The sequence below is a fragment of the Caenorhabditis remanei genome, chromosome I, assembly GCF_010183535.1.
Source record: "Caenorhabditis remanei strain PX506 chromosome I, whole genome shotgun sequence".
NCBI classification, from domain to species: Eukaryota; Metazoa; Nematoda; class Chromadorea; order Rhabditida; family Rhabditidae; genus Caenorhabditis; species Caenorhabditis remanei.
The window spans coordinates 8,886,659-8,911,733 of NC_071328.1; the positions used below are offsets into that span (position 1 = coordinate 8,886,659).

The 25,075-nt window shown below is 35.9% G+C and overlaps 7 protein-coding genes across 7 annotated transcripts; 4 read left to right on the forward strand and 3 right to left on the reverse strand.

The window, feature by feature from the left end:
• Positions 1–2,918: 2,918 nt before the first annotated feature.
• GCK72_001822 (uncharacterized protein) lies at positions 2,919–4,583 on the reverse strand (the record flags this gene model as incomplete). The annotated part of the gene is made up of 6 exons (XM_003114961.2): positions 2,919–3,041; positions 3,092–3,244; positions 3,288–3,464; positions 3,519–3,812; positions 4,069–4,155; positions 4,356–4,583. The coding sequence occupies 6 exons, from the start codon at positions 4,581–4,583 to the stop codon at positions 2,919–2,921; spliced, it is 1,062 nt and encodes a 353-aa protein (XP_003115009.2).
• A 2,745-nt stretch (positions 4,584–7,328) lies between these two features.
• Positions 7,329–7,760, forward strand: GCK72_001823 (uncharacterized protein; the record flags this gene model as incomplete). Its single annotated transcript, XM_003114803.2, has 1 exon — positions 7,329–7,760. The coding sequence occupies one exon, from the start codon at positions 7,329–7,331 to the stop codon at positions 7,758–7,760; it is 432 nt and encodes a 143-aa protein (XP_003114851.2).
• A 6,043-nt stretch (positions 7,761–13,803) lies between these two features.
• Positions 13,804–14,500, forward strand: GCK72_001824 (uncharacterized protein; the record flags this gene model as incomplete). The annotated part of the gene is made up of 2 exons (XM_003114575.1): positions 13,804–13,938; positions 14,354–14,500. 2 exons carry the CDS (start codon positions 13,804–13,806, stop codon positions 14,498–14,500), a joined length of 282 nt encoding a protein of 93 aa, XP_003114623.1.
• Positions 14,501–15,705: 1,205 nt separating this feature from the next.
• GCK72_001825 (uncharacterized protein) lies at positions 15,706–17,198 on the forward strand (the record flags this gene model as incomplete). Its single annotated transcript, XM_053723143.1, has 5 exons — positions 15,706–15,840; positions 15,887–16,060; positions 16,152–16,328; positions 16,455–16,620; positions 16,705–17,198. 5 exons carry the CDS (start codon positions 15,706–15,708, stop codon positions 17,196–17,198), a joined length of 1,146 nt encoding a protein of 381 aa, XP_053591788.1.
• Positions 17,199–17,784: 586 nt separating this feature from the next.
• Positions 17,785–19,175, reverse strand: GCK72_001826 (uncharacterized protein; the record flags this gene model as incomplete). Its single annotated transcript, XM_003114924.2, has 6 exons — positions 17,785–18,070; positions 18,190–18,291; positions 18,338–18,421; positions 18,469–18,850; positions 18,914–19,036; positions 19,082–19,175. The coding sequence occupies 6 exons, from the start codon at positions 19,173–19,175 to the stop codon at positions 17,785–17,787; spliced, it is 1,071 nt and encodes a 356-aa protein (XP_003114972.2).
• Positions 19,176–21,748: 2,573 nt separating this feature from the next.
• Positions 21,749–22,463, reverse strand: GCK72_001827 (uncharacterized protein; the record flags this gene model as incomplete). The annotated part of the gene is made up of 2 exons (XM_003114663.2): positions 21,749–21,894; positions 21,941–22,463. 2 exons carry the CDS (start codon positions 22,461–22,463, stop codon positions 21,749–21,751), a joined length of 669 nt encoding a protein of 222 aa, XP_003114711.2.
• Positions 22,464–22,788: 325 nt separating this feature from the next.
• GCK72_001828 (uncharacterized protein) lies at positions 22,789–25,041 on the forward strand (the record flags this gene model as incomplete). Its single annotated transcript, XM_053723144.1, has 7 exons — positions 22,789–22,880; positions 22,980–23,050; positions 23,114–23,310; positions 23,381–23,644; positions 23,689–23,820; positions 23,870–24,085; positions 24,883–25,041. 7 exons carry the CDS (start codon positions 22,789–22,791, stop codon positions 25,039–25,041), a joined length of 1,131 nt encoding a protein of 376 aa, XP_053591789.1.
• Between the last annotated feature and the right edge of the window lie 34 nt (positions 25,042–25,075).

Below are 25,075 nucleotides of genomic sequence, written 5' to 3' on the forward strand. Positions count from 1 at the left end.
ATGAATTCTCAGCTAGTCGAATTTTTCTGAAAAAGTTAACTCATGCTTGAAACTTTCTCTTTATTAGGATTTGATTAACGACAAGTTGGTAAGACTGGAACAATGTTCACAAAAAATTTTATTGAAGGAATTTTAAAAAGACAAACACAGAAAAGACAAACACGTAACAGTTACACTTTTGTGAAAAACAGAAAAGAAAAGTACGTGAAAATTAGAATAATTTTGATTTCACGTGACGAACTCGAGCTTCCCCAAAATCGAAACTGTTACAACTCTGGGAATTATCCACGTATCGTTGTGTATGAGTTTCAGAGTGCTACCTGAAATTAAAAACGAATTGAACGTATTGACACAAAAAAAGAAAACGACAAACCTCATTGTGACTTAGAAGAGCATTTTGTAATATATCAACATAAGCCAATAACAACGATAGATTGATATAAATAAAATTTTGCTCCAAACACAATATAATATATCTGAAAATCTGAAAGGATTATTCTTGAAACCGTAATCGTTAAGTTACCTTCTAAACACTATTGAGAAGTCCAATTAGCATTAAAAACCCAAGTAATAGAACTGGGAATTGAAAATTAGATGAAAAATCTGCAAATTTGTGGTTGTTTCTTACCTGGATTCAATAATTTTCTCTGGAATAGGCATATTTCAATGTATAGGGCTATATCTCATATCACATCTAGCAGCAAATTTGCCATCAAGGAGGAATAAAACAAATCATCAAAACGTGGTTTTCTTTCCAGAATGTATTTTTTTATAAACGTGGCAGAATTTTAAATAACAAGCCACGTTGAAAAACGTCCTTTGTTTTTTGAGTGACACGTCATTTGTTTTGATGATTTGTTTTATTCCTTCCTGCTGGTAAATTTGCTGCTTGATGTGACATGAGATATAGCTCTATACATTGAAATATGCCTATTCCAGAGAAAATTATTGAATCCAGGTAAGAAACAACCACAAATTTGCAGATTTTTCATCTAATTTTCAATTCCCAATTCTACTTGGGTTTTTAATGCTAATTGGACTTCTCAATAGTGTTTAGAAGGTAACTTAACGATTACGGTTTCAAGAATAATCCTTTCAGATTTTCAGATATATTATATTGTGTTTGGAGCAAAATTTTATTTATATCAATCTATCGTTGTTATTGGCTTATGTTGATATCTTACAAAATGCTCTTCTAAGTCACAATGAGGTTTGTCGTTTTCTTTTTTTGTGTCAATACGTTCAATTCGTTTTTAATTTCAGGTAGCTCTCTGAAACTCATACACAACGATACGTGAATAATTCCCAGAGTTGTAACAGTTTCGATTTTGGGGAAGCCCGAGTTCGTCACGTGAAATCAAAATTATTCTAATTTTCACGTACTTTTTTCTGTTTTTCACAAAAGTGTAACTGTTACGTTTCTGTGTTTGTCTTTTTCAATAAAAACTGGTCGAATTTTTACGTAACTATTTTTGAAACTGTTTCAAAAAATCAAATTGACAGCTGACCTTAATCAGTTTCTACAAACCAGTTGAGGAAAAACTGTAATTTCGTAGAAATCCTGTTGAATTTCCCAGAAGTTCTAAAAATTTTCCGTTTTCTAACAATTTTGGGAGATTCATTCAATTTCCACATCAATTCTTGGAATTTCGCAACACTCAATTTTTTCTGTGAAAACTCACAGGAAAGTTGAAAATTTGTGAAAAAACAGACGACGAAAAAAAATTTTCAAATTTGGCCTGTCTTATATTAATAGATCTGCAGTCTCAAAAAGTATACCACCTACCCATGAACTTGATGATCATTCAAGATTATCTTTTAATAAGATTTATCTTTTTCTGAAGAGAAGATGACGATGACAAACCAAACATCTATCTCGAATTTGATGTTTAGGAGATTTATTTTGAGTCAGTTGATTTACGTCAACAGAATAGCGAACACTACTTCAGAAGAATGCCAAGGGCGAGAGGTTATAACGGTTTCTGATTGAATTTAGTTGGGAAAAAGTTGGGTGCTATGTAGTCATTGTATGCAAAAAATGGTTTATCCTTCGGAAGCTTATTGATGGAACAGACTTTTCTCAGAAACTCTGCCATTACTGGTTGGGTTATTTGAATTTATTTTGTTTATCGAAATAGAATACTGAACTTTTGGCAACCGTTCAAATTATACATGTAGTTTTAAAAATTGATGAATGGCGTCTCTGAAACCAGAGTCCAAAGTATGCAAAAATGATCTTTGGCTGATCTCGAAGTCAGAAAAAAACTGAAAAAAGAGCAGATGTCATCGTTTATCCTAACTGACATTAATCTTATTAAAGAAGTTCTCCTCCTACTCTCCAAGAAATGATGAGGTGGAATTCAGCTTCTTCTTTTTCTTTTTTCCAATATTTTCTTATCCTAAATAATTCAAATCCTTCTTTTTTCTCCAAGTCTTCTTGACTTCCTCCTGCTTCTCTGAAGACGTTCATCTCTATTTCTAGAGTGGATAATTACAAGATTGACGCATACATTTTGAAGGGGTCTAGACTATTTCGGCAACCCACAAGATAGATATTTTGTTGTTTTTTTCACGAGTCTATTTTGAAAATAAACAAATCCCAGTAGAGGAAAGTCAAGTTGGTCATGACATATACTTGTACATAGTTTTTGATTTTTGTTTCACTAAAATTGAAATTCATTTTTTCTTTTGAGAAAGAAAGGGGAAGGGAACAAGACAAAAGAAAATGCCTCGAGGGAAATGGAATATGTTTGATGGATGGATGGAAAACCGACAAGGAAGATGAAAAAAGTCAACGGAGAGGAAGTTTGGAGAGGGATTCAGAGATGACGTGGAATCTCAGTTTTGCTCCGGATGCGTATTCAACAGTGATCGTTTATTCAAAATTCACAAGTATTTACAGTTCTCTCTCAAGAAATTTAGAAGTTTGAAGCAGTGGAAGTCTTTGATTTCATTGAGCTCTTCTTCTCGTTTGTCGTCGTTTCCTTTGTATATAAATCTTGAACAGTTCCAGATTGAGATACGGATGATGACGACTTCGCCTGAAAATGAGAGTAATGTTTTCACATTTCCTTCTGTTAACGAGTCTTACATTGAAAAGAAGTTTCTTGTTACAACTGAGCAGAGCCATCGGTAGAGCAACTTGTGGAGCACAGGAGACGATTTCATCGATACGATTGTAGAGGGCACTGAACGTTTCATTGGTCACCACGAACACCATGAATAGATGGACAATGAGGGAAGCCTGAAAACAGGTATAAATTAATGGAATGAGTATCTCAACTTACCGTATAAGTAACCAAAATGAGCATTCCGATTTTCAGAGTTTTTCTTTCCGCTTTATCAATAATTGACTTGGTCTTGTCACTGACAACCAGAAGACGTTTTTGACGGAGATTGTTGTATGCTACTACATAAAACACAATCGATGACAACGGGAAAACGTAGACAGCGATTGTCAGAGGCTGAAAAAAGTAGATTTTTTTAGAACATCAGTCACTTTGAAAGCACAATCTTACCTCGGCCATATCACTTGCCATCATCTGAACAGTATTGGTTGCTGCATCATAACGAGTGTAGACTCCGCATAATTTCTGATAAACAATAGACAGAACAAGAGCAAGAAGAGCTGCACAAGTGAGTGTTCCACGTACAATCCAACATCCGAATGCATTGATCACTTTATGAGGCCAAACAAGAACCATCATTCGATTTAATCCGGCATAAAACAACCATATAGAAGAGGCGATGCATGTGAACATATTCACTATCATTATCAGTTTTATGTACCAACATTCTTCGAAATCTTCGGCCTGAAAATTCTCTCGTTTTCCTCTGTGATCCAAACTCTTTGAAAACGTCATCACTAAAACTACGGTATACCACCAGAAACCAACCAAATAGAGTTAATTATAGATGAATGGCGGCTGGAGACAGAGAGAAATAATTTGATTTTTTGGAAGTCAGAACATGAGAAAAGAGAACTTTGGTTGTACTTGTTAGCGAGGGTACACTAGAGATCACTTGGCATGTACCAATCAAAATGTTGTGTTCTACAGTAATCCTCACCTTTCTATCCATCATTGTTGCAAGTGTTCCCAGTGCATTCACGGCAACAAAACAGTTGAAAGTTCTCATGATGATGTAGAAACAAGCCTGAATAGTTCGGTTCAGTTTTTGAATGTCTAGTTTGTGAATTCGAGTATCTGAACAGTCAGTAAAAATGCGATTAGAGACTGTAGTAACAAATCCGTTGAGTTGAACCTCTCAACTCAACAACATTTACAAATAAACAACATTAAAATGATTCCTAGTTTTCCTTTCTCAAAGATATTATATCCTAAATGGGGACATACCTTATATTCTGGCTTTGTAGCTCTCCAGAGAACGGCGAAAACCGAAACATTGAGAAAAACGATGAATACATTCAAAATGATTTCTCCAATGAACATTGCATATTCAACAGTTGATAACCACTTCGGCGCTACCGTACTCCCTCCGTAACTTCCAGATGGAATAGCTGGCCATCCGGGAGATATTGGTGACGTTGTCACTGTAGACGATTCAGTGAATTTCATGAACATCTTGAAGAATATAAGAAATAGTGAGAATATTTCAGAGTGATCAAATCCTTTTATAGAGCCGAGTGGGTGTGTCTTGTTGGTATTGGTAACCAACCAGAAAATAATTGAATATCTCTGACACACGGGCGGTAATTTGGTTTTTCTAGCGGATTATGCTCACTTTTCAGATGTAAATTGGAAGTGTATGACTGATAGAAACTCGTGATGAAATATAAGAGTATAGTGATTTATGTTGCAAAAAAAGGAAATCAAAGAGTGGAAATTTGATTGATTGAGTTGGTTGGGTTCAGTTTTGTTTAGAGATTATAAATGATGAATGTAAGAAACAAAACAGTTGAAATTGGTTTTTCAAGTTGAACCACTGGTTAGAAGGCAATTGAAACCTCTAAACAAGAATACATTTTTTGTTACAGTGGTGTTTTATAGCCAAAAAAATTAACAGGCGAGTCTAGACGACGTCAATGACAGGTGTTCTTGAATTGCTTCTGAAAATTGGACCGTCTGTTTATGAAGAAAACAACAATGAGTCAACTGTGGTTCAGCTATCAAACTTCACGAGAAATCCTTGAGTCTAAACTTTGGAACAGCTTCACCATTCATCATTGTTATGTTCTCACCCTCCTACATTCTCGACTCCCCAAAAGATGTCCGATATCAAAACGGTTTTCCAATTTCAACATTGTAGTATTGAAGATCTCAAAGTACACTTCTCTAGTCACGTAAAATGTTATTTTTGGGAGCCAACATCTCAATTATCTGAGCATTTTCATGATATCCAAGTTATTTTGCAACGGGCGTAATCAAGTTATGCCCTACGACGGTGTTGGACACAAAAAGTTGCGAAACACTTTTTTATTGGTTTTACTTTTTTGTAGATATCAGGTTCTCGGGGGTGGTGCTGCGGATGTAAACAGGAGAATAGCATGTGAAGTCTGAAAGACGCCTGAAAAAGTTTGAATACGGCGGATAATTGAATAACATGAAGCTGTCATCAGGTATATCAAAAACTCCTGAAACACAAAATAGGAAGAATGGAAGTTCTAAACAAAAAGTTAAAAGATTTCTGGTTAATATCATGAACTTCTTCCTGCGTTTCGGAGAAATCCATTGCGAAACATTGTTTTATGGATGTCAATGAATTTTATAGAGAATCAGATAAGAATATGATTTTGCTATTCGGATACAACTTCAGAAAAAACTAACAAGAATATGCATTCGGAGCAGTTTGACATTGGTTTCTACGTTTTACTCACCAGAAAGATTTGAAGAATCTTCCACCTTCCTGATTACTGCTTGGACATTAAATCTTTCAGAGTATCTGAAACGAAAAACATGAAGATATGAGTCATAAGAAATTAAGATAAGTTTTACACTTTCCCATTAATACACGATGGTTGACTCTTAAGTATTCCGTGTCTTGAAAAACTTGATTATTCGGGTTTTGTGATTTCATTTTCAATTTTTTCAAAAAGTTTTATGCATTGCTCTTTATCAGACAGTAAATTGAAGTTTCTATTTGATTGTCTTTTTTGAAATTTGATGATCTGTGTCTCCGATGCGATCGCGTTTCAAAGTGAAACGAATTCCAATATCATACGTTTATAAAGCGATTGCTCACTATTTTAGAGTAATTTCATTCTTCTCTGTCGTTTCATAAACACTGGTTCATTGCAAGATACACACTCCACAAAAGTTCATAAGAAATAATGACGTAATGTGTCTCTGGGAAAATCACGGACTCTCCGACAACTTTTTTGAAACTAGTCAAAGTAGGGGTAGAGGAAATAAGTATTATTTCATTCATATCGTTTTCAAGTTTAGATTATTCATTTTTAGCAGGTCTAAACCAAAGGGGATGTCCCACTAGAACTATTCTCTGGAACACATTAATTTTGAATTCGAAATTCTGTTTCTCTTTCGAATTTTGTCAATTACATTTTCAATCCTATTTCAACAAATCAATAATCTCTAGACAAAGTCATTCCACTTTTCATTTCAAGTCTATCTATCTCTTCCTTCTTTTTCTATTATTACACATTTCGTAGTTCGTGCTCTCTGTTCTAACACAAGTATAATGAAAAAGCCTTATCTGATTCTCGATCATCAGATATAGTGTTTGAATTGAAGAGATGAAAAAGACAAGTACCTTTTGACTATGTTTTGATTAATTATGACACGCATGCAGTAAAGCATCAAAACATATCTCTTATCCATTTCTCTCCTATTATTTTTCGAATTTATCCCGCCCTTTTCTGAAGAGAGTTTGAACGTGACCAGTCATTCATACTTCTTCTTTTTCTCAATTCATTTGGAGACTTCTGTCTTCTTTTTTCAGAAAAATTGTAGTTTTGAATTCAATTTGAATATTGAGATATGTCAGAAGAGTACTCAAAAGGAGAATCAATCTCTTTCTTTCAGACTTCGAATTGTCTGTTTTTTCACTTATTCAACCAAAACAATAATCGTCTAATTGTTGTGAGAACTCACGATTGTTTTGATCTCTCTCTTGAATCATTCCAGTGAATAATATCTCTCGAATGTCGGTTGAACAAGACCATAATATTTTCAAAATATGTAATACGAGAAATCGAACGTTCTCACGTCTTCTTCTTCTATTCTAAAAACTTAGTATTGTCCAAATCTCTGAAATCGATCTGGATCGTGACAACTACTTTGTTTTTATTGTTGCTTTTGGATTGTACCTCTTCCTTTCTTCTGCTAAGAAAATGATAATTTCAGACAGAAATGTCATCTCCAAACACCAACATCTCTCCAACTCAGGGCATTAATCTCCTCCGATCACTTCTCAATGATCCGCACATCAGTCCACAGAAACAACCACAAAAGATTATCGAGACACTGGGATCTCGTCCAGTTCCAACTTACGGAAACTGGACAATTGCTCCGAATCAAAACAATTTTCATCAGAGCCAAAACTCTCAGCCAACTTTCGTTCCAGTTCGTAGATACTTCGTCTACAAGTATCACTACGAGTACTATGATCCCATTCCTCTTCATCATCTTTTCAATACTTCGATGAAGAACCAAAATGAGATCGATGAGGACGCTTTTTTGCCTCAGTCAGACCTCTACTGGATGAGAAAGAGACAAGAGCGATACGAGTTTCATAAGAATCAGAAGGGTAAGGTCGAAAAACAACTGTATATAAATATTTAGACAAATATATATTTAAAAAAAACCAGTTTCAGAGAAACACTAAACCAACCGCAGTCACCTCTCGTTCATCAATCCTCCAACTATACTCTCATCAATCAGATACTCCGAAACCCAGGTCTCTGATACGTCGTCACCGGAAATTTCCATTTTTTTGAGTTTTTTCTGTTTTTTGTTCTTATTAATATGAAATTAATTCTTCTGTTTCAAACCAATTTTTGTTTAATAAATTGAATGCTCAAAAGAATCCACTCTATCATCCAAAGAGAAAGAAGCTCTCCATCAGCCGAACTACAAACACATTTTCAGATATTCATATGCATTTGATTCCACCAAAACATTGTTTTGTCGCATACATGTATGAAGCTATTCTATTTTGAATAGATATACTACTGGTCCATATTCTGTGTTCATTCAGCTGAACAAACATCACATTTTTGAAAAGGAGGTGCATCTTTTGGCTGATAGTTAAATAATACGTGGTATCTTGTTATTCGTTATCATAATTTGATGTTTTGTTCTCATAAAACTTGCATTACTCTTGTTTTTTCAGAACATAATTCGGTTACTCCAAATATTTTTCATCTTGAGATTCAAATGCCCATCGCCACATTAGATTCAAATTTTACTGTTAGAAAGGAATGCATTACAATGTAATGGTTCGATAATCTATTCCATCAGATTATTGTATCTTCAACCTTATCCATTATAATAGATCGTATTGTTCATAAAATACATCAAAAGGGACCGAATATAATCCGTCCTCTCCTCCTCTTTCTCCTCCTCTGACCTATTTTATATTACTTTTTTCAACAACTGTTCAAATACTTTTTCGAAATGTCTCTTCACAAACACACCGAAATTCAATCCATTTCCCTCTTGAAACTGTCCATAGTAACCCCACCTCACAATTAGTATGTGTCCGAAATGCTGCTCTGACCTCATTGCTTGTTGACAGTTCCTCTCCGGAACATAAAGACTTCGGCGAGAGAGTGAATACTTTTGAGAGGGTCCAGAGACTCGAAAGAGGTACAGAGAATGAGTCATTTCTCTCTTTTTCTTCCTTGGAGACCTTTCTTCCGAGGTAATATTTCGTAATTCGAATCCTGTGAAATGACCTTGTCAAGTGAGGAGAAATAGAGAAAGGTCAGCCTGTGTCGGAAGACAACATCCACCGCCATTTGCATTGCATATTTCGTTTTTATTCTCATTCGTATTCCTTGTATTTCTTCTCTTTTGTTTTGTTTCAACCTACTTTTTTCTGGTATGTTTTCAAAATATGTAATCGTTTTATCCGTTTAAATGTAACTACAGTAACTGAGTTGTTGACTTCTCTTTCAATACCATTCGACGGTTTGTTAATCGCTGGCTTGTTCATCAGGGAAGTACAATATGGTTTGAGGAAGGATACGCTTATGAAGCAATATTGTATTTGAGAATTCGGTATCCGTGTCCTCGGTTCAAGGTTCTACCGTAAAAAGGTAACAAGTTGAGCTACATGTTTGTCACATATTTTCGAATTCACTGATTATATCCTCATAGTTTTCAAATCTTTTATTTCGAATTGTCATTCGAATCCCTATTTTCAATACATCAATTAACTCTAATCAGAATTCATTTTCTTCTTTTTGAAACCTCAAAAACTGTCATCTGGATCTTTTGAGTCTCTTTCCTTTTTCCCTTCTTCTCTCACATTTTTCAAAATTCGAAATTCGAAATTCAAAGTGACAGTTTTTTGAATATGACAACCTGTGAAAGCACTCACTTTTCATTTCAACTTTCAATATATTTCCTGCCTTCAATTCAATCAAAATTGTTTATGAAACTGTATTTATTTTTTCAAAAGAAAACGAATCGGTCAATATTTGCATTTGAATTATATAGCAGGTGACGTGGCACGACTGTGAAAAAAACAAAATAGAAAATGAAAAAGTACAAAAGGAAAAACAGTTTTTCTGCTGAGAATTGAGTACTAAATCAGGATCTTGGTCTAGGAATAGCTCCGAAACATTGATGGACAGAGGAACATCTGAAAACGTATCACACAGACTTCTTACAATTAGCCGTTCAAGCTAAGTGTTTCTATAAATACCAGATTCATCATTCTTATATATAAAAGACAAGTGGGCGTTGTCTGAGGCACTGTCCGCAACGATTTCACAGGTGGTTCGCGATGGAAGCATTGTGCGTTCGCGCGGTGTCGAATATGGGAGTCATAGGAAACTTATGTGCTAGTTATATGCCTGGTATATGGAAGCATGTGGTGCAGCGGGAAGCATATATGACCCACGCGCGATCCGTGTTATTCTTGCGGTTCATCATGTCTACCGACAGCTCGTGCGATGCCCTCGCCTACTAATTCAACCCATTATAACGTGTTGCTACTTTGCTATTCCATTCCGAGTCTGTTCAGCTCTATTCTTTATGACATATTCATTTTCTCCGTTTTCAATTTTCATTGAAAACAAATTACGACTATACTTTCAGTAACAAAAACACGAACAGTTTTCGAGAAAGCACAGAAAGCTATAACTTTTTTTTCGTTGTTTTTTTCTTTTATTCCATTTCTTACCAAAAAAACAGAAATGAATCAAAAAAGTTTCAATCACCTAATCAACGAAATGAATGTTTTCCGAAAACCGTATAACACAGTGATGAGCTTCTTACTTTTCTTACTTCGTCTTGACAAAAACTTACCGTCTTACCTTTTTCCATCTAAAAATAATTATTATAGCCAATCCGAAGTAAGAAAAATAAAGACGCTCTTACTTTCATGGATCCTATATGCGAGCTATATGGAAGCACGCAGGATCCGTGCCACAAGCATCACGCCTCGAAGCATATCACTTCCGCGCGCAAAGCACATCGTTTTATGCGAGCACATGGGAGGTTATATGCTTCCATTTTGAATATGCCCCATATAGCATCCATCGCGAACCACCTGTGTTCGGAAAGAGAAGAGAAACTGAGCCAGCGGGCAAAACCGAACTAGCATGTTTTTGACACGACCGCCGCTTTAGACCACTCGGCCATGCGGGCACATTCGAAAGTCAATGACCACGTGAATAAAGAGAAACCAGCCGGCTCAACCGCCGAAGGCGGGGGTGACAGGCTGGTTATCTCATAAAATACAAGTAATCCCCGTGAATCAAACCATCTGACTCATTACTTTCCGTGTTCGTTTTATTCTTCTTTTCTCCTATTCTTCTAGATGATTCTTCTTGTTTTTTCTTCTTCTAGTACTATTTGATGATTCATTCTTATTCTTCTTATTCCACAGGTGGTTCGCGATGGATGCTATATGGGGCATATTCAAAATGGAAGCATATAACCTCCCATGTGCTCGCATAAAACGATGTGCTTTGCGCGCGGAAGTGATATGCTTCGAGGCGTGATGCTTGTGGCACGGATCCTGCGTGCTTCCATATAGCTCGCATATAGGATCCATGTTTTTACCGTAAACCTGAAACTTGCAACGACACTCCGCCATTACACCATGGCGTGTTGTTTATCGTAATTGAAACTGCATTTTTTTCAAAGACATTTTCATAATTTTCTCCGTTTTTGAAGATTTTCATGCACTTTTTGTCAAATTTTGCTGAAAACAAATTACGACTAAATAAAAATTAATTTTTAATTAATGTCCGAAAAGTATAATTTTAATTTTCAAGCTGAATCGCGATTTTTTAGGAAAAGCTAAATGAAATGAAATGATAAAGTTATCTTATTCCATGAAAGTAAGAGCGTCTTTATTTTTCTTACTTCGGATTGGCTATAATAATTATTTTTAGATGGAAAAAGGTAAGACGGTAAGTTTTTGTCAAGACGAAGTAAGAAAAGTAAGAAGCTCATCACTGTGTTATACGGTTTTCGGAAAACATTCATTTCGTTGATTAGGTGATTGAAACTTTTTTGATTCATTTCTGTTTTTTTGGTAAGAAATGGAATAAAAGAAAAAAACAACGAAAAAAAAGTTATAGCTTTCTGTGCTTTCTCGAAAACTGTTCGTGTTTTTGTTACTGAAAGTATAGTCGTAATTTGTTTTCAATGAAAATTGAAAACGGAGAAAATGAATATGTCATAAAGAATAGAGCTGAACAGACTCGGAATGGAATAGCAAAGTAGCAACACGTTATAATGGGTTGAATTAGTAGGCGAGGGCATCGCACGAGCTGTCGGTAGACATGATGAACCGCAAGAATAACACGGATCGCGCGTGGGTCATATATGCTTCCCGCTGCACCACATGCTTCCATATACCAGGCATATAACTAGCACATAAGTTTCCTATGACTCCCATATTCGACACCGCGCGAACGCACAATGCTTCCATCGCGAACCACCTGTGTCCTCTCTTCTTTTCCTCTTTTTCTCACTTTTGTTTGTCTGATCGTTCATCGTTTCGGTTGTTGCTGCAAACACATGTTTCATTTTTGTGTGTGCTGCTTCTTGTTCTCTTTTTTCTATTTTCTGTCTTTTGACCGAGATAAAGAAAAAGAAAAATTGGTGTTCTTGTTTAAAGTTTTGGAAACAGAAAGTTGGGAGAAGGCGCGTTTTTCCGCTATCCAGGCACCAAACTACAGTAATCCTTTTTCGTACTGAAAATATTTTTTGTTAGGACATCTGTTCTCATCTATGTTTGTCTGGATGTCCTACATTTCAGTTTTTCAAACTAGGCATTTCTGGTCATCCAAAAAATCACATTCTCCACTAAACACCCAAATTTTGTACTAGGTCAAAGTATGGCACACACATGTTTCTTTCCAAACAACAGAAACTAAAGTTCTTAGCTCATCGACCAAAAACAACAATCCCTTCCTTTCTCCCACTCTCTCTGTTATTGCCTTTTTTCGAAACAATAATATGTATTTCGAAACCAACTTTTTCTCATTTCGAAATATATTCTCATTTCTATTATTCCCACCTTCTCACCTTTCCTTTCAATACCCTTCTTTCCACCTCTCTATGACCCATTTTGCACAAAAAAGAGAGTGAGAGACCCCATAAATATTCATTTTCACATTTCGAATCCACAATATTTTCATTCTTTTTTCACCATCTCTTTTTCTCTCCTATCACAATTTCTCTTGTTTTCGAATTCTCTCTTTTTGGAGGTGTATACCTGGTTACACGTCATCTGGACAATGTTTTTCAAAATTATTTTATTGACTTTTGATGAGACCTTTTCACTTATCTTTTGAGTTAGAAATTGATTGAGCAACTATAACCTTTTCATTACTTCAATAGATCAAAACTTGACATTGAACTGACAATTCCATGTGTTTTCGTTTCTCAAGATATTCGTCAAGAGCCTTCTGAAAGAAGCCTTGTGATTCAGAATTGATTGAAATAATTCCAGTGTTGGCCCCTCTTACTCAATTAAATGTCAACCTTCAAATTCAATTTCTTTTTTCTTTTCCATTTTTTTTTCGTTTTCATCTTCTTCTTTTCCATACACAAATCTGAAACAAATCCCTATTCCATTTTCTCTGCGCCTCTCAAACCTCTTCTTTCTTTCCATTTTGTTTCTCAATCTCCATTGACATTATACTTCGATTCTCCTATATAAGGATATAGACTTTTGACGTATTAATGATGAGTTGAGAGATTTTGAGACGGAGAAAAATATTCTTTTCTTCTGCTTCAGCTCCTTCTCTTTTTTTAATCTGTTGCTCCGTGAGCTCTCTCCGCCAACGTCTCCATTATCATCTTATCACCAGGGCAACTGATCACGCCTTCTTCTTTTTCTTCTCTCTTTTTCTTATTTCGCACCTCAAAATGTGTTGGTGCTTCTGTTCTGGGTCTGATTGTGAGGGGGAATTCTGGAAACAATGAATTCTTCGCAAGTTCAATGTAAATGTCCAGGCGTTTCTTTCCATGTTCCAGTTCCACCACTTTCAGCGTTTCACCTTCTCACTAGTCAGATCATCGTTTTTTTTCTGAATCAATCAAATTGCGTTTCTTATCATATTTCCCTTTTTTCTGCTGATTTCTCGAATTTCAATCTTCCAGATCAAACACTACAACAAAACCAGCGAAATCCAGAATGGCCGAGGAAAAGATGACTGTCAATGTTCCAGCTGATGCTCCAGAAGAGGGACGTGTCTTCGTCATTGAATCGAATCGTCGCGATGAAATGATCAAGTTGGCTCTTCTCATCATTCTCATCATCATCTTCCCAGTAAGCAACAAATTGCACTAACACTCATCACGCTGCAGTGGATTTCTAATAACATCTCCAGAAAACATTCAAAAGTTCATCTTCAAACGAATCCCAATCACGAGTTTCCTGTATCCCAAATCCCAGCTTAGTTAACCAACAAGTACACAAAACCTTCTTGTGGTTCAATAAGCAGATCAGCTCTATCATGCATAGACTTTTAGTTTTTACGAATTTCTCAAAATAGCTGAAAATGATGCTGATATTTGTCAGGTGATCAGAAGACATTAGGCTGATTTTTGATTCAAGAACAAAAAGAAAATCATGAAGAGAAACTTAAACCAGTACCGTAAAAGTTTGGAACAGGAAACTGATAGCGAGATGCACGATCATTTTTATGAACAGCAGAGATTTCAAACAAATTCTGATTTTTCAGCCAGCAGCCGTCGCCGTCCATGCAAACGAATGCAATATGCACGTTTTCATCTCTCTGATCCTCGTCTTCTTCTTCATGATTCCATCATACATCCACGCCATCTGGTACTGCTTCTTCCGCAAGCCAACTCAAATGACAATTGCTTAATTCGATTACTGTCACTACAGTAATCTCATCGTCATTCCTCTGTTTATCTCTCCCACCATAATCATGATCATAATCGAGCGCTTTATCATTGAGCAATTCTCAACTTTTCTCACTCCCTTTCAAAATTTCGTATTCTTATCTTTCGCCCCAGCCGCCCGACCAATTGTATTTCATTCTCATTGTCATTGTAATATGTTTTGGTATGATCAATAAAGTAAGTATTCCACATGAAAAAACTGAACAAACTATCGTAATGTACTGCTCTCATCGCCTCGTTTCCGTGGATTACTGTCATACAACCATGCTCTACTGAATCAACAGATACCATCTGAGACCGCTACGCGGGCCATCGCGTTCCGTTCAATGTGTGACTCGGGTCTCTCGTAGGATGAGTGTAACATGTCATCTGCTCTTTTCATTTCTCGGTTTTCAATGACTTCAGTTCTTTCCATTTTGTAATGACTGTTTTATTCTTGAATTTCCTTTCTGCGGGTTTGTAGAAAGAACATGTAGTTCCTAGGAATTCCTGTTATAGAAAAGTTGTAATCCTCGATCATCGCTTTAAACACTGAATTTTTTTTGGTGTAAAAGTATTTTTCTTCAATCACGTTTTAGCTCAAATTCGTTTCGTTTCAAATGCTCTTCTTATCCAAAACTAGATTTTCTGAACGATTTTACACGGCAAAAATCGATGCAATTCATGACAGAGGGATCTTCTCGATCGATAATTCGCGCGATAATTGATTTTTTCATGCAGACAGCTGCCTCAAAACCATCGATTAAATATCTTTCTAGGAAATTGTAATGAAGATGTGCGCACACAACTAACATTCAAAAATCTATCGCTGTTCTCTCCAAAATAGTCTGCGTCTCATCTCTTCCCGCACTTCTCGCTCTCCTCTCGTAGTCTGTGTCTCGCGCGCTCTCGTCACCACTCGTTCTCTTTTAATCTATAAAATTTCAGAGACGTGGACACAGTTCACCTTGAAATGAATATTATTTTCAAACGCTCTCTCTTTCTGATATATTATTTATCTCGTCTTTGTATATCAGCGAAGTTATTCTTCTCAGATCTAACGCTTCCTTTTTAGCTGGTTAACCAGTTCCGCCTATCTGCTCTTTCATTCATATTTCGCATTGATCGCATCATTTTGGCAATCGAATTCCAATTAAATTCAACATTTTCAGATAAAACTCAATCGAAAATGGCGGGTGATTTGGTAATACCTCCTGATGCTAGAAATAATGAATTCCGTTTGGATATGGACGATACACTCTTCCAATCAGTCGTTCAACAATTCATACTTCTTGACAAAGAGTTTATCAGAGCGAAAGCAGAGGTAAGAGTTTTTATTTCTAATTAGAAACAAATATTGATATTTTCAGAAAAATGCCAGCCTCAGACTTTTTATCACATCTCCTAGATTCCTCATTGAGTATGCTCGGTTGACTCATTTTTCAAGCGTCCTTCCACAAAAGGAGTATTTAGACAGGATGTCCGAAAACAATCTATTCCCATACAGAAAAAATGTATATTCTTTCAATTTAACCGAAATTGTGGTAAGTTCATAAAGGGGTTCAAAATCAACACACTAACATTAGCGTTGCCGTACGCTTTCTGAAAAACAGGCATACCCATTTCATTTTTCAGTTCGACAAAACTCGTCATGGATTCAGGGAAGTTGACTTTCCATTCGACGCAAATCACGGAGTAACGGCTGTTCAAGACGTTGGAGGTTGTCATTCGTCTTACGATCTTCGCAATATTTTCGTTCTCGAAAATATGAATGTTCCAGTTTGTCGCTTCGACCCCGTGATGTTTTGTCAGGTGAGTCAAACACGGCAAACGGAGTTATGTAGATTGAATTGAAAAAAAAGCGAACTGAGGTTTCGAAGAAAATCAGCATTCGAAATCTTAAGCTATTTGAACAGCGAATGATTTTTCTTTTTTAAGTCCTGGGTGCTCACTCTGTTCCGCCCTAAATTCGTGTTCCGTGGATTGGTTGCTTGCCCGAAAGGAGACTATGGACTTGCACGAATGATTGTAGAAGTAGGAAACTCGAAAGGATCAACTTTCCGATCGGAAGCGTCAATTGCATTCAAAAAGGGAGACGATGAAAGTGAGTTTCGAGACTTCCAGCCCATGCATAAGAATTTAAAACGAAAATATATCGTAAACGAAGAGACAATTACCGTATTTTCAGAGCTTGGAAAGTTTATTCCATTCGAAGTTGCAACTCCAGAGTATAACTTCCGACCAACACACATTTTCTTCTTCGTCTGCATTTTCTATGTCAATCGGAATCCTATTCCAATCCGTGGAATGCGTGTTTCCAACTGTACAGTTCAATGTGTTCTGCCGGAAGGGCCGCCATCATTGGACGCAGTTGAATGTAATGATAGTTTCCCGGCAGGAGCCTATGATACTCCACCCGTAATGTGCAACTATGTTGTCGAACACCACGACGATCCAGAGTATTTGAGAGACTTAAAGGCTGGATTCTTCTCAACTTTTGATAATTACAAAAATATGAAGGCAGCTGAAGTTGCACGTGCTGAACAGGAAATGTATGATATATTGGAAGGAAACATTTTGGAAGATCGAATGGACGTTCAAGAAGTCGACGGTTTGTCTGATAATAGGAAACGTGTGAATGTTGATAACGAAGACGAGCCACTCGCAAAGAAGAAATGCTGAAACTGTACTTTTTTCAAATAACTCGTTTTATCTGCATCTTTTACATATTTGAGGTCACTTTGTTGACATCTCTGCTTTTAACCCATGTGACACAATTGAAAATGTTTTAAAAGTCTCTCTTCTTTTGTGCTTCATTCCTCTCGTCTTTTTCAGTGTTCCTTTACGGAATTTTCATGTTTCATCTCTCATACTACTCGATCCTCGGTTTTAATTAACAAACTTTATGCGCATCGCTATTCACATCACAATCTAATATATGTATTCTCTATATTCCTTCTGGTTACCATACGAATTGTTCATGAAACTATTTTTCCATTTTTCCCGATCTCAAGAGTTTCATTTATCCCGATTTTTCAGACTTAATTTCGAAATGTTACTTCTTTGTAATCAATTTTTGTATAAATATATTTTCCAGTTTTAATAATATTATTTTTACTGTTATTTGGTTTTCAACCCGAAACAAAAACAACTGATGAAAGAATGAAAATTATACAGGGCCAAATGGTAAAACAGGAAGGCGTTTGTAAGCATCACAGGCAAAGAACATGGTTTGAACAACTAAGCTATAAAAGAGAAATTTAAAAATCTAGAATGTGATATTTTTAGACAATCCAACTAAAACAGCACCAGTGATAGTGATTGACATGGCAGCCCCCAGAAGCATGAAGTTCTTCTTTCCACGAATTTCACGGTAATAGAAGATACTCCAAGCAGCGGCAATACATCCAGGCATTTGAGAAATTATTGGGAATGTGACAGTTTGAGATAAATGTTGATTGGCGACGAAAAACGATGTTTGAGCGATTGCCCAAAGACATCCAGCAGCCATTCCGGGAAGAAAGAGATTCGGTGGAGCATACGGTTCATTTCTTCTGAAAACTTGAATTATATTGATCATTTCAGTGACTCCTGTGTTACTGTTCTTCAAATTAATAATTTCAATGTCTAATAGCCTGTATTTCCAGACATACTAAATCTTAAATAGAGCTACCTGAAGATAGAATAAAGGACAAAGATTATTGTCGATGTGATGAAAATTCCAAAGTAATGAGAGAACACGTAAGAAAGTCCATCAGTTGGGAATCCCTTATATCTGAAATAACATGAATTAGTGAAGTAGTTTTATTTTGAACACTCACGTTTCAGGATTGTCGATCATTCTAATCACTGGTACAAATGTCATTCCGTAGAAGACTCCGGCTATTAATGCGGCTATGAAGGCACTATAAAATATGAAACTTTTTCAGGGATATAGATAGTATGAACTTACAACAGTCTTTGCGATCCAGAATTTAAGTCCTTTGTTGGTCTCAAAACTTCGATATCAGCGACGCCATCGTCCGAAGACTCTCCCGTATTTAATGCTTTCTTTTCTTCAAAGTTCATAGTCTCCATATCAAATGATGCTCGACTAGTTTTTTTAGCAACCGGAGCTGAAGGCTCTGATCTAACTTGTGCGAATATCGAACCACCGATAACAACAAAAACAAGTCCGAGATAATTGAGAAATGGTGATGCGGGCACTTGTGCTTTCATTCCGAATAAACCGAATCGACCACCAGCCCATCCAGTCAAACAATTAGAAGTGTTCCAGACGAGGATTGATACGGCGAGTCCGAGGCGAGAGATGATTGGAATAGCTGTCGCGTTTCCTAAAGAAAATTATTTATGTCAACAAACTTGATTTTAAATTAAATTTATTGTTTTGAACTGACCGATACACCAAGAAGCTCCACCCAACATAGCAAGTGGATAAAATCCAGAAAATCCGGTGTATGCGAAAACAACAAAACCGACGAGAAGAATGGCAATTGACATCATCCATTGTGCGAAGATACCTGGAAATATCATCGATCAGGTACTTTTCGAGGTTTTTTGATTACCATCTCTCGAATCATAAGATTTTATTGGGACAAACATGGAACCAAAGAAGACGGATGAAACGGCACAAGCAGCCATTCCTATACTTGCCGACATTCTCTTCCTGAAATTCATATTGAGAGAGACTTTCTTATAAACTATGTAATACAGAGTTAAAAACAGTTTAGTAATTTGTTATGATGAATTCAGAAAGAAATGATACGAATTGATAAGTGGAAAGTAGACGTCGACTTTTTGTTCGATTTTCTGAGAGAGAGATATGACATTCTTGATAGATATCATGTCATTTTGATCGTTCGCAAGGAAAAAAGAACGAATCGTCGAAACGCCGCAATTCAAGAAAATAGGTAATCGTGAAAAAATAAATTGATAGATTCGAATGTTAGAACAAGAAAGGAAATATCTGAAACGACCACCTCTGGGCGGCTATCTAGCAAAATGAAATAAGAAGAATATCCACCTCCGGATCCTATAAAACTGTAACTTTTCAGTTTAAACTTTTTATTATTAAAAAAACCAGCATCATTTCCTTATGATAAGGGAGACAACTCCACTGATAAAATTAAATATTACAAACCACATGTTCTATTTTTTTTACTACCTCGAAAATTTTCAAACAAGTTTGGAAATTGAAAGGAGTCAGATTCAGAGAAATAAAAACCTTATGGAAGAATACTTCGAATTTTTCACATTTTTATTGTTTTTATTGTCTCGAGAACTAAGAAAAAGTTATGATTTTATGAGGCAAAGTGAGAGGCGACATGGCGGTCTTGTCTCTTCGCTTTTTTATATTTACAAAGTGTGTGTTTAACTGTAGACACAGTAAAAAGTAGAGAAATAGAGAAGTCAGAAGTAGGGAGAGAGAGAGATGAGGTGTTGACCATGAGCAGGTGGAGAGCTCTGACTATATTTATGAATATGTGCTGTGAGCTGTGAGCTAGAAGCCTTGTTTTTCAACTATGTTATTGGAAATGTGGTGTGGTCGAAGATTTTTTAATGTCAACAGAAAGGAAATAGTTTGTTCATAACTTATTTTGAAACTGTGTCGACAGTTTCTTGAAATCAACAGAGAAAGGCAACGAAGAAAATACATTTTAACCGACAGAATAGAACTCTGGTGAACGTAACAGGAAGGATCTACCGGTGTTCACAGAGAAAAATACAAATTTTATTGCATCAAAACTACAAAATTTTCTGTCAGAATCGAGAAATAACTTGCTCACTTTGCAAGTTCTGGATTCTTCGGTTCTCTCCACCCACCTCGCCAAATGTCTCAAATTTCAAACATTTCCGTTTGAAATAAACATTTTTCTGTTTTGAAGGTGAATGAGACGAAACGGAAACTGAATCAAGACACATTTCGATTTGTCATCACTTGGTGCAGGGAAATGGACTCGTAAATATGGGGTACTCGAATAAATTAAAAGGAATTATGGAAATATCAGTGATCATGGAGGCAAGTACGATTTTATTGACCACTGAAACTATCCGATTAAAACGGATAAAACTTCGGTTTTCAAAGTTTCCAAAATTTATATTCTTATTGAACATCGTCATTTGAAGCCTTTTTTCTGAAATTAAGGGGAAAAACAACTCACTTTTCTCAGTTTTTCGTTTCCTAAACCGATGTGATGAGATTTCTTCTCGTTCTTTCATGCGGTTTCGATCGGATGGAGCACGGTCTGAAAAACAGTTTGATGTTTATGAATTTTTCGCTGGGGAAGGCTGGGAAAGCACGAAACTAAAGAAATTTGGGAAAAAATTGGAAACGTGGCGTCGATGAAAATACGCTCTGTTGATAATTCGAGAATGAAACACGGATGCATCAAATTCGGAAAAATTCAGAAAAGCTGAAAGCTACTTATGATCATGTTTTCATCAGTAAAAATGTTCTGAAGAAAGATGCATTTTGACTCAAATTTGATGTCGGGATAAATATTCTGAAAAATTGCTGAAATAAACTTGCAGGTTCAAGAAGTTCAAGAGCATTAAGAACATCTGCAGTCTATGCTCCATCAACAAGAAAAGGTCAAATTGCGTTCTCTATCCAATTATCTCTAATTATTGTTTTATTGAACCAACCGGAGTGAAGCCATTAAAAATGCGCGAGAAGCTGTTGGTGGACCAGAAGGCTTTGTCAAAAGAAAGAAAGAGAACGGGTTAGAGAGCGGAAGGAAAAGGAAAAGAAAGGCTCATTTCATTCAACTAAATGTCTCTCCATATCTGCGTCTCTTCCTTTTCAATACTCTCTAGTTCTTTCTTCCACTGGCCATCTGCCAGAGGGTCCCTCGATTCCGTTTCCAAGGAGGTCGCACTTTGCTTTCATAATAAGGAGAAACTTCATTGTTTCAAATTCCGTGAAAACACTGTTTTTCAAATTTCAAAATCACAGTTTGTTATTTATTGAACATACTTTCACAGTTTCAGATATTATCAGTGAGAGCATTAAACTATCTAAACGAAAAGTTTCGATTATTGTTCATTCCAATATATGATATTCATTCAAGTATCCACTGGGTTCTAGTTAAAAAGAAAGTTCAAGGCATGGTAGAGTGTTCAGTCTGTTTGGATTACTACAGTATCCCAAATTGTATAACAAACGAAACTCATCCGCAAACCTATAACAAAAACGAATAAACCAATTATTATTTTATTTAAAGACTCTTTTTTCACATGTTCAATAAGACTCGATTTGTCGGTAATCCATAGATTCCTCCGTTTTCGATTTTGAAGATTTGGCGATCATACGGACAGCGAACAAATCCGTTTTGGATGAAATGTTCAGCACAATCAGTACAGATCGTATGACCGCATTCTAGAAAAAAGAAGTTTTAATTAGCAGAAGCATCATTTTTACTCACTCAAAACACGTGGAATTCGTCCATTTAGTTTTTCAAATGGAGATGCACAGATTTCACAAGTTTTCCATGACGGTGGTTCTTCACTCGTCTCGTCGTCATTATTCTGAATATTATCGAGTTGTTCCATCCATTTCTCTCTATTTTCTACTGTTTTCTCCCTCGCTTCCGTGTAAACTTCATCTTGTTCTTTGAAATTATCAAGTTTTCTTTCCATTTTTTCAATTTTCAACTTCTGAGTCTCATCCAGTCTGGCAGTTTTCTTCACCTGAACAGTCAGCTCTTTCTTCATCTGAACTGCCCTTCTTGAATTCCGAAATGACATATGAACTCTCTGTCTCATCATTGAATTCTCTCTTATTGTATTCGTAATATTGTTACAAGTTTCATCCAAACTCTTCTCGACACCCTTTAATTTTACTTTCAATTCTTCTATTTTCTTCTCCGTCGTTTTCGATTTTTTAGCCACAACTTCTTCTCTTTCCTCTTCTTTCTCGGCGTTTCGCTTTCTCCAAGAATCCAACATTGTCTCCTGAAAATTAAAAGTGTTTCGAGATATTGAGGATTTCAACTTACGAGTTCTGTTTTTGTTTCAGTTAGTAATTGTCCGAAGATTCAAAAGAATGATTATGTTGGAATGGATTTTTTCAATTCGAAAACTCACGTTTAATATTTAAAGCAAAATAATTTTCCGTTCTTCTCCAGAAAACAAAATCGTGAATATTACTTGTGTTTCTTCTCTTTTTTCTTTTTTTAAATTTTCACTGTTGTAGTTGCATATTCTCGAGTTGTCCCAATTTTTTTAAAATTTTGTTCTACTGAAAATCAAGTCTATTAAATTTTCAGCCAAAATGGGGAGTCAATCCTCGTTTCTCCATTTCATGCATCGATTGGTTTTTTGGGTTTTATTCGCGATGGTTTCATGTTTTGTTCTGAGAGTTTTGTGAGTTTTCTTTAAGTTTCCAGTATCTCCATTTGGTCTTTTTTACACTCATAGTCAGTTGCTGAGTGTCTTCATATTTTGAGAATTTATTGATTTCAGAATTGTACTGGATCTGAATAAACGGATCTACAACCATACACCTGGACCATGTCGAGTGTTAACCGAAAAGTGTAAGTCTGACTAGTGAAAAATGAAATCTTCATTTCTCTCAATCAAGTTCTATTAAATTTCAGACAAAGGTACCGCTGGACTGACGTATGTGGACTCCCAGAAACGAGTTTATATCACTTTTGGATACGGAAAATCTCATAATTTAACGACAAACACGGGAATATCATTCTATAATTCAAATCGAAGTGATGGAAGAAGTCAACAAGAAATGTATGATCTGGTTGAAATGTCAATTAATTGGAATGGTTATGAATATCAGGTTAGCATTACTCGCAAAAGAAATGTGTTCTTCTTTTGATACAACACAAAAACTATACTTTCTATTATAGAATCTGTTTATTCCAACTGGAATTGATTCATATTCCTCATCAAATGGTCGTGTTCTTCTTTATGTGATAAATGCTCATCCAGATCATCAATGTATTCATTTCTTCCAAGTTGACAACACTAAATTGAACTACAGAAAATCAATTTGTGACTCATCTTTCACTAGTCTTCAAGATCTTTCGGTTGTTGGACCCGATAGAATCTTCTTTACGAATATGGCAGCATTTGGAAGAGGATGGGCTCAAGTTGTTGAATTTGCATTACAGGTGAGATTAATAAGAAAATCAACATTACACAGAAGAAGTTTCAGACTGGTCAAGGAGTTGTGTACTATTATGATGGATCTAAACTGGCAATCGGTGCTCCGAGTGTGAATGCGCCAACTGGAATTGGATATGATTCAAAGAGAAGGATTCTTTATGTTGGATCTTTGATCAGAGAGGTAAAATTATTATTTCATAGTTTCAGATATTTCAATGAGTCATTTTCAGTCCCTGTTCGCATATAAAGTGGCCAAAGATATGACACTTGAGCTGATGTATGAAATGATGTTATTGACATCTCCGATTGGAATATTCGTTGAATCGAAAACAGGAGATGTTTGGGTTGCTGCCCATCCAGTTCTTCATGAATCTGCATGGCATTACACACATCCAGAGAAAAAGAATGTTCATTCTTCAAGCCAGATTTTGAGAATCAGAATACAGGTGAGTGAAGGCGCAGTTTATAACAAAAATAATTATTTTTATGAGTGTTATCTCTGATAAAACTAGAATCTATGAGTCAAATAAGAGCAAGAATTGTAGTATTTATTCACAACTCATCAAAATATGTTCAATTCTTATCCAGAAATCGGATAGTAATACGGTAGTTTTTCTTCTTGAACAGGTGCGCCTCCAGCGTAAATATAAGGAAAGAATTTTGTAGATTCAACAAATGAAACTAGATATTGAATAATAAGTACCAGAAGAATTAGGAAAAATATATTGGATTTCATGCTGAAAATGCCCAATGAATGACTGACGAAATATAATTGTTGAGAGGTCTATTTAAAGAAACATAATTTCAGTTTTCTTTGTTTTGAAATTTCCAATGAGATACTTCAGACATAAACTTGTGGTTCTCTAGCCACTCGAATGATTCCAATATGAAAAACAATTTCAGTTATGGGCGTGAAAAAACAGAACTTTGACAAAAAAATTACATCTCCTAGTTGAATAATTCTTGGGATTTTGCCTGCGTATTCAAGTTTTTGAACATTTTACTATTATTTCATCTTATCATCAACAAATTATGCAATTATTTTATTGCTTCCCATCATAAAACCTGTCAAATTATGCTAACCAAACACTTTGTCCTCATAAACATATTTCTCGCTTTCATCAACATTTTCTTATCATTTTCAACCATTTTCCACGTTTTCTTATCTAAAAAGAGACTCAATACTTTCGAAATACTCACCAAAAGAAAGCGTCAAAAAGCCAAAAATCACAAAAAAATTCAGGAAGAAGGAAGCTCGTGGGTCACAACTGAGCCGTATGCGAATGATGGAGCAACGATTTCAGCAAGTTCTGCTATAGTATACACAGACGATCAAATGATTATCGGAAGCTCTTTCGGAAGACTTTTGCATTGCGATCTGACTCATTCTCATATTACATAACTTCGGAAAGGCAAAAAATAAGATTAAAATGTTC